General features: G+C 30.8%; 1 protein-coding gene across 1 annotated transcript; it reads right to left on the bottom strand.

The window, feature by feature from the left end:
- Positions 1 to 645: 645 nt before the first annotated feature.
- On the bottom strand, positions 646 to 5,173 carry LOC132754682 (uncharacterized). The gene is made up of 3 exons (XM_060745340.1): positions 5,020 to 5,173; positions 1,876 to 2,007; positions 646 to 759 (listed from the first exon to the last, which is right to left on the bottom strand). Exons 1-3 carry the CDS (start codon positions 5,164 to 5,166, stop codon positions 646 to 648), a joined length of 393 nt encoding a protein of 130 aa, XP_060601323.1. The 5' UTR covers positions 5,167 to 5,173.
- Between the last annotated feature and the right edge of the window lie 5,119 nt (positions 5,174 to 10,292).

Raw genomic sequence — 10,292 nt, 5'->3', positions numbered from 1 at the left:
AAAGGTTTAATTCAACAAAAATAAACCCATTGACTGTCTTTTTTATCAAATATATGTTATTAAAATAATAAAACTCGAATTTTAAACGTATAAAACTACAATCAGCCCTTATTAAGTGAGTGTCCCTATCAGTCTTGAAAATCTTATACAGTCTACGTGCATAGGGAAATAAATAGCGTAATGTTTTAAGTGAAACACGTACAGCATACAGTAATATAATTAATTAAAACATTTCAACAGATTAATAAATATATTTCTTAGAATTCAAAATCATTTGCCGACCAATGAAATCACTCCAATTTACAAAACAATGCTCTTCTCAATCGTACTTACAGGCAAATTGTGTCACTAGCACATGCTTATTAACTGCTTGGAACGAAGAACGTATGGTTACACTGAATATAGTTGCCCCGCCTTATTTTGACGACGTGATATTGTTTAAACTACGGTCAACAGTTCGTCATTCGTTGGTTGCGGGGTCGTTTTTTAATCTAAGACAAACATTTAGGTCCTTTTGAACAGCTAATAGTGCGAGTATGGTAATTCCTTGTACAAAATACTCCATTTTGTATCGCAAATAAAAAACATCGTGTACACCCTAAATAATTATTGTGCACATATCATTTTAATAAAACAAAAGTCTTACTATTGCGAAGGTGGCTTCCGAACAAAACTGAAGTCCAGCCTAGACCACATTGTGAGGGGTAAGTACAGTAGGTTTACCTTACGATCAATAGGATTTATTAGATCAGTTGAAATCTTTAAAAAAAAACATATGGTTATAAAATCTATTATCGATTTTAATCCGAACAAAGTTAAAATGATTACTTTTTCCTAACATATATTTTGAAAGCAATAATTAAATGAACGTACTTATTCTGATTCAGTGTTTAAAATTTGAAAAACTGTTGTAAATGACATCAATGTGGTATATAACATAGGGTTAACGCACCTTTATTCGTGCGTTAATGTACATTGCACATTCAAAAGTGCACTGACGCTATTATTGCATAAAAACAATAAAAACGTATGTCCAGATCGGCTATTCTTTTGGGGTTTTTTTATCTTTATGCAGAATGCACTGCTTGTTCAAGTGCGACATCATTCAAATCACTGCAAAATCACTTCCAAAATAGTTTCTTGATAAAAAATACAGACAAAAAAAACGCGAAATCATCGAATTAAAATTATACTTTTATGCAATAATAGCAGTAATGCACCGTTGTTTATGTATTAAAATCTAAATCCCTCACCCTGTTCGATCGGACACTAGATGCTTCCTCGTGCATCTGCAGATGTAAGTGCACGAGAAAAAAATGTTGTGACCCTCTGTGTTTACTTTACCTCTTAGAATATTTTACTTTCAGCATAACAACAGACACCTGTTATGATGCGCCATATATTTTCTTGCAAAAACATTGCGAAGGCAGTCATATATTAACGGAAGACAATGCATGCATTAACAAATAGATTCTCGTGACCACGGGCCGTTTTGCACATTTTTGATATGTGTGAATCAGAGGGCGATGTAAAAACAGCTTAATGGGCCGGTAGTTTTATTATCAAAACTTAAATGTCAAGTGACTGTTTAGTCATGATACAGAAACTACCGGGACCGTCATTGAAGTGAGCTTTTTCCACATGGCACCATGACTTGCATACTAGTATTAACAACTTTCAAAAAAGCCGTCCGTTAATGCTTGTCATCTGCTCTATTTAATAATGCCTATATGAAGAGTAATATTGTCAATGATTTTAAAGACTGACTTTTTCATAGTATCGTGAAACGAATAAAAATTTTCATCTAAAGATAGAAATTGTCATTTTTGAACGTATATCTCAAGAGATATTTCAAGACATAAATAAAATATATACCGCTGGTTGAAACTCTATTTTAAAATACACCTTTTCGATGTATTCATATCCTGGTGCAACAGTCGTATATTCATCTGTCAATTTCTCGCATTTTCCTGTCTGATCAGATATTCGTGCACCAGTAACATTGTTCTGAAGGTCAAAAGATAATTTATACAATATTTCAAATATTAATTTATATTTTATCCTAGTGGCGGCGTGGCCGGGTGATTAACACGTCGGACTAGTAAATCTGACGAACAAGTAAAATTTGACAAATAAAACTAGTAATTGAAAGATTACTGGCCGTTTTGGGTTTAAACCCAGTCAGGGCACTTTGTAGTGGTATTGGGCGGTTCAAGGAACTGATTCAAAAGTAAAAACAGCTTACAGCTTACTACACAATCGAACTACATGTTTAATAAATTCTAAGAAAATAAACAAGAAGTATCAAGAAAGATCCCCGGCCGAAGTAAAACTTGTTAACTTGCATTCTATGTTTTCGACACATAAAACAATGCTTGAATAACAATGACATAATTATTTATTGTATGTAAGAAAAAAAATCTGTTTTGTAAACATAGAAATTAAATTATAAGCATACTGATATTGATGTCTAAAGTAGGGCAGTAGTGATTTAGATGTCCCTATTACTTTTGTTTTTGCATTTGACTTTACAATTTTTGTAATTATATGCACTATTGACAGTATTATATTAATAATCAGACATGAAATATTGCAAATAAAATAAACGAATAATGGATTACATAAAGTCAACAAATGTTTCATCTTTAATTGTGATAAAAAAGAAAATAATAATACACGGTAAAACCTTTGTTAGCCTGCCTTGGCCTCATAAACAAAAACAATTGTAAAACAAGACTTAAAGTGATTCATAACCTCATCATCAACATAAATTGAGTGAAAGTTGGGTGTCTGAAGCCACAATTACAAAACGAATACGAAAAACACTGAATATCCGAAAAAATCAATAAGTAACTTTCCTTATGTAAAAAAAATGTTGTTACAATTGACAGAGTAATCGATGGGGTTATTTATCTTGAAAAATAAAAGATTGTAGTATGAATGTGTTTCTAAACAACCTGTCGTGTTTCGGTTAATGAACAAAATTTCTAACACCAACATCTACACAGTCAGTAGGTAATTTAGATTTATAAATACTTGATTAAAATGCAAAAATAAATGCAAATTATAAACATTATATCAATAAAACATAACATATTGAAATTTAGGATATCTTAAAAGTTCGTATTTTTGTTGTGTTTTCGATATTTTCATGTACATAAATAAACTAGCAGGATTGTTGGTCTCAGTAAGTTATTGTGTAAGTTCTCAAGAAAATTAACTGTTCACTAGACAATGCAATGAGGTTTAAACGAGGTGTAAAATGGTATATAGGAAGTAGTATGTTCAAACAGAACTTAAATATTTGCTCAGTTTAACTAAAAAGTTAAAGATCTACCTTGCACATTTTATTATACAACTACCCTTTACATTTTATTATATAATTGCAAGAACTATCCTTTGCATTAAAATTTAGAACTAGGAAGAACTATAATTTGCATTTTATGTTAAAATTGCCAATAATATTTCCAGATTTCAGTTTGTAGTTTCAAAATGACCAATACAATATTTTTTATATTTAGTTCTTCTCGGTTAATTTTGCAGGAAGTCAAACTGATTTTAGACAGCATTTGTCTTGCCAGCTTAAATGCTTATTTTCACGGAGAGCACTTGAATCTTTCCCTAACTAAAGAAAGCCATCGTGTTAATCTTAGTGTATATTTAACTACTTACCATTTAGGGAATTAATTAATTAATTACCAAAAATTAAAATTCATCAAACTTTGCCAGCCATATGAATTTTGATAATTGACTTATTCTATTCTGTCATTTTGATCATAACAAATACATATGTTGAAATAAAACAAAACGATATTTCACATCATTGATATGCTGTACTCCGTTCTGATCACAAAATGGTTTATCTCAATATTTCAGTGGTGTGATACGCGACTTTTTATTGAGAGTCAAAATCCCATATCAAATCTTTAATGTTATTGAAATTACAAAGTTCTGTTAAAAATGTAGTGTGATATAAAAAGGTTATTAAAAATGGTTGAGAACAATATGATTCTAGTGGGCTCGTAAACATTTTCAAAACCTATCTATATCAGCATTGACTTTCGCCTCGTCAAATAGAGGTTTGACAGCTCTGAACTCCTTCGATCAAATTCAATATTGTACTTATATCAACTTATAATAACTTTATAATACAATGTATTACACAATACTCATTGATACTATATCTTAAGGTCAAACTGGAGATAAGTTCAGATAACAGTATGTTTTAACTCCTTTGGTGTTATGCTTGATATACAATGTTGTTTGACAAGAATCTTTATAAGTACAAATAATTTGCTTTTGTGTTTGAACAATTTATGATAAATCACTATTTCCCAATGTTTTTTTTTAAATAAACGTTTTATATTTGCTCCAACGAAGGAAAAATTGCAAAATTGTAAATGATCACTACTCTTTAATCTTTTAATGTGTTTGACTTAGACAACAAATGAGTCATGTTTTACCCTTACCATCTTTAAATCTGGATAAAGTGATTTATAACTTTCATGGGACATTTTAAAATATATAGTGAGTGAATACAGGCATTTAACGATGTGTCGTGGTCGCATCTGTAGAACCAGGTGCTGACAGAAGGCTAAGAATAAATGAATGTAACAACAAGATTTGTTGTTAAAAAATGACAAATTACCCTAATCAGAATGCCTGGATATCACCATGAATGTACTTGTATGAAACTAGACCTTAAAAGTCGCAGCTTGGCCTTGATTTTAAACAAACTTTAAAGCTACCAACAAGAATGAACTTGATTATTTGGCTGTTGAACTAAAATTTGTTCCCTGTATATCATCTTAACAAATTTACGCATATTTAATTATTTCATAGTCAATCCATAAACAACAAAACTATACAAAGACATTGACCATTGAACAGGTGAAAATAAATATAAGAAAAAGATTATAAAATACAAACTCCCATAGAAATATAGATTGCTTTTACGTGAATAATGCATTTATTTTTTTATTGAAATAGCCGAGATGTATAATTTAATGTAATACTTACAATGTGTAGAATTTCCATTGCACATTTACGTATGTCCGGGTGGTTACGAGGTACTTGAAAAATGGCCGTCTGAATTTTAATACCATTTGCAAAGATAATGTTGTAGAATATTATGTAAACAAACAGCAAAATGAGATTTACATCCATGACTCGAACGAGATCTCAAAGCAGAATGAATTCTCTCTCCGATCCTATTTGCAATGCATTCAAAGAGACATGAGACATGTGTATTATTATGACATCATACATTGTTAACACGCCTTCTTTACCAGACAAAGCTCAAGACATTGGCTACAGCCTTAGGAATTGTTTATTCATGATTTGCTTTTAGCAACATGTTTATGGTTTATGTATACATATGAAAGATTTTAAATCTCGGAATAACTTAGATGAAGATACGACTGAATTGCTTTGATATCCATATAAGCTTTACACCATTAGGGCATCCGTTGTCTTATATAGATATTTATATATGGTAAATATAAAGGGAAATGAAGTGCGCTCTTTTTTCCTTTGGTCATTGGCAGAAATGTGAACATCGAAACTTATCGTAATATCATACTTGTCATACTGAAGCATAAAAATTAATTTTAAATAGTTTATAAATTAAGTGATTTTACTCTAAATTCAAACTTTATTTGTGATTCTGCAGATTTCAGCAATTAGGTCTTAATCACAGATATCTAGAAAACATAACCAGTGAAAAACAAAAGTTTTGAATTATTTCCTCTTTATTTGATTCATTATTATTATTATTATGTCTTCAATATTAATATAAATGTTTTTGATTGAATATCTTTTAATTGGAAGATCTATCCATTTTTCGCATGAGAAAATTGATTAAGAATGGTTTAAATAATTAGATGCTAAAGGCAAAACCTCCTTCAGAAGAGAAATCATTTTCAGTGGGGATTCCGAGTTAAGGTAGGGCGTGAGTTCAAACCCTACTGGGGCAGTTTGTAAATTATGTGTTATTTTTAGTTTTAAATGAGTATAGATAAGTAGTTTTACAGCTTTATATTTCCAAATCAGGATGGTATAACTCAAATTTTTACATTTGTACGGTAAAACAGTACCTAGATAATTATTATATGAAGATACAATGATGCCCAATTGTTTGGTGAAAAATATGACCCTTTTTGCTGAGCCGACATTTTCTATTTTATAACATCTGACAAATACCTGTTCAATCAATTAATATGCTTGTCTTTGGTTTTGTTTGTCTTAATTTCAAAAATTTAGTTCTACTCCCCTTTAACTGATGAAAACTTATTTTCTCCCTCACATTCGTCCGAAAATAAAACAATTATTTGCTATACTTGACTAGGGAAAACAAAGACGATATCGGGTTAGAAGGTGGTTTGCTACTTTATAATCTTTCAAAGTTGTGAAGCATTTTCTCATAACAATACATGAGTAATAAAGTATTTTATCATCTTATAAAAACAAAATATATCGTCAAAGACAAATTTTTAATCAACATAATTATAAAAAATACTTGTTTGTTACAACATGAAGCAACAACGTCACTTGTTAAGACCTTGAATTAACTGAACCAAAGTAATGTACTCGTACAGTAGCAAACCTCGAATGAACAATTTCGCTGCGGAATCCTCACGAGAAAAACGAGAACTATTTATACCAAATACTGCAAAGCAAAAACTACAAAGTACCGAAACCAATTATTAATAGTTGTTGCTTTTCTATTTATCTGATTGAAAGGTTTAACATAAATCGTCAATATTTTTCCAAACAAGATGGTTAACCTTTTGTTGTTGTTTTTTGTGGGGTTTTTTTGTATTTGTCAAGAATATGATGAAGTCTAATAAGGTGAAGGTTTATATGCATTTTAAAATATTGTCAATTAAAACATCTACCTAAAAGAGAAAAAATCAAAATGTATTTCAGTCGTTTAGAGTAATCATTATTCTTAAATTACACTTAGAATATTTATATAAGAAGTTTTTCAATATATTTTCATTAAAAAAATATATATACTTTTGAGCGGGGTTTATAAATGATCTGAAGAATTACCTATTTATATATTTGTGACATAGATTTATTTGACGTCAATCAAAATGACATATACGAGTTCCAAAATAAAAAGCCAATACATGTATATCTGATCGACGGTACGGTGCAGAACTTACAGCGGACTTTACAAGTTTGCTTCTTTAAAAAGAAGTATGCGAGAGATATTTTTGCTGCTGTGGAGGATTTGTTTAATTCGAAAATATTTGGGGATATTATATGGCATTTAACAAAATAGAATTCATTATATATATATATAGCAATGAAAGTTTGTTTTACACTTCATCTTTTTTAATGTTTTGAAAGATTATATGCTAGAGAAATGGACTTTTTTCTTGGCGCATTAGGGATACTTTTTCTACAAAGGGGACTAAATCTAAATTAAATGATATATATCATTTATTTTAAATTCAGTTCAGTTCCCCTATGTAGAAAAAGTATTATATATTTAAAGTAGTATCAAAATAAAAGTTTCTTTAAAGGTCAATAGGCAAATTTTCGGTTACTGTTTTGTTAAGTATACGAAAACATTTCCTCTACACTTTCCAAAACGGGTATAAATTATGTTAATCAAACAATTTTAAGTCCAGGGTTTACATAAAAAATGTTTATATCATTTGATTGGAATAAACAGTATAAACTGTTATATACTGTTATATTGTTTTACTGTTATATACTGTTTATTGGAATAAACAGTATATAAAGCTGCATGCCTCCAACCACAATATTAGAAGAAAATCAAACTTGAGGTAAAATTTGTGCCATATTTGCGCCAAAAAATCTTCATTGCGTTATTTAGTCACACGGTTCACTCGGTCATATAATAGTGCATGGTGATATTGTAGCTATAATGTTCACTGTTACTATTTATCGGAACATGAAATAGTAAAACGTTATTCAGAAAACAGTACGTAAATCGATTTATACAGTTTAAAAGATTAAACGGAATGAAACATCCACGTAGTATTCTATGTACATGTAGCGATTTGTTCACTTCGATGTTAAATTTTCGTTAAAGCACGTAATATAAATCCGTGGTTAAAGTAAAGCCGTATTTTGAAACGGGGCATGCGCAAAACAATTTTTGTAGACTTCTCCTTATGATTTTACGCTTTAAAAGGGGGTTCATTCACTACAATCAGATACGCAAAAATGGATGCCGCCAGCAATCAGTCTGAACACTATGGAGAGGTCTGATGACCTCTCCAATTATTTGTGATACTATTATTTAATGATAATTATGTTCCTGGTTTTACTCTCGGTGATAGAGCTTTTAATGGTTATAGGATCTCTGTAAATCCAGTTACTGTCGAATTTCTAACGGTCAGCTAAATCATGACTATGGTATTGGCAAGTTAATATTTACACCAGGGCAATAAGCATGTCTAATTAAAGGGACTCCACTGAGGTTTTTTGAAATGATGGGACTGAAAATATTTTTTCCAGATAAATGTACCATTTGATGTAGGTTTAGGCCACTAATCTATGTGCAAAATTTCAGATCATTCGTGCACTTCGTTTTTCCAGAATAATTATTCAAATTGTAAAAAAATGACCAAAATGAAAAGCGTTTAAACGCTTTTCACTCAAATCGGGCTAAGAAAAGCATAAAAATACAATTTTCATTTTATTTCAAATTATATTTCTTAACTACCTTACATATATTTCTGTTTAAAGAGTCCCAGCTCTTTTATGTAAGAAACTCAAATGTTATGTTTTTAGGCTTTTAACCCTCAGTGGAGTCCCTTTAATATGATGAATTAGGATGTTATACTTTACACATTTCGAGATATGTTAAAATCCATTGATTTAGTTTTAATATAATACAAGTTAATACATGTATTCAAAACTTGTAATATGTATAAGATATGTCATATAAAATGAGTCCATCATGTAATAAAATGTGTGAAAATTGTGATAGTTACGTTTTTGGAAGTTAAACAAAATCTTTAGATTTAAAAAAGTATTTTATAATAAAGCTTAAAATGTCGTCTCATTCATTACGTATTCGGTCAGGTAGGTATTGAATAAATAGATTACCCAGAAATGAACGATTTGCCTTATTTGTAATTGATGAATTTTTATTTTGATGGTGTATACATACATGTACGTTTTAATGATATCCGATAGTTGTGTATTACTCGATGCTCTAATGTTAGACTAGACATGTTTATGTAACTTGAATTATTAATTGCAAGGGAAATGATATACTTTGTTATTTAGTAAAATTGCCTTTAATTGCAGAATTGAAATACAGAATAATAGTTTATAATTCTTTCCATTATCTTCCCATCAAATTAAAAAAAAGCAAGTAAAACAAATTCAATGACTCTGAAATCATATGAGCCGTGTCATGACAAAACCAACGTAATGGGTTTGCGACCAGCATGGATCCAGACCAGCCTGCGCATCCGCGCAGTCTGATCAGGATCCATGCTGTTCGCTATCATTTTTTCTACTTGTAAAAGAGTTGGTATAAGCGAACAGCATGGATCCTGATCAGACTGCGCGGATCTGGATCCATGCTGGTCGCAAAAGCATTATGTTGGTTTTGTCGTGACGCGGCTCATATATAGGAGATGGATTCTCAAACGATGCAGTTTTCCATTAAGAGACAAATCCAGCTGTGAAGCTCTTCATAAAAATACATTCGATATTTTTAAGTAATTGTATTCCCTGTAAAAAAAAATGAAATATAAACAAGAGGGCCATGATTGCCCTGAGGTCGCTCACCTGTATATAGGCCCCCCAACCCCCGCCAATTTTTACCCAAGGGCTTTTATTTGTTTATTTGAACAGACTTGGTAGACACACATAAAAAGATGTTTCATGCTAAACATCTAAGTTCTAGCTCATTGGCATTTTTAAAAGAAGATTTTTAAAGTTTTTACTATACACATATAGTTAAAAACAATGTCACCCCTAGGGCAGGGCCAGTTTTGACCCCCGGGCGTTTAACAAACTTTGTAGATATTTACTTAAAGATGTTTCATGCTTAATATCTAAACTCTAGCTATTTGGGTTTTTCCAAAGAAGATTTTTAAGTTTTTGCTATACACATATAAGGAAAATCAATGACCCCCCCCCCCCCCGGGCGGGGCCAGTTTTGACCCCAGGGCTTTTATTTGAACAAACTTGGTAGACATTCACTAGAAGATGTTTCATGCCAAATATCTAAGCTCTAGCTCTTACGGTTCTTTAAAAGAAGATTTTTTAAGTTTTTACTATATGCATATAGGGAA

Source organism: Ruditapes philippinarum, unplaced genomic scaffold (genome assembly GCF_026571515.1).
Source record: "Ruditapes philippinarum isolate M1 unplaced genomic scaffold, ASM2657151v2 ctg975_1_1_1_1, whole genome shotgun sequence".
NCBI lineage: Eukaryota > Metazoa > Mollusca > Bivalvia > Venerida > Veneridae > Ruditapes > Ruditapes philippinarum.
The sequence above is the reverse complement of the archived record's forward strand: the minus strand, read 5'-3'. Positions and strand labels throughout refer to the sequence as shown.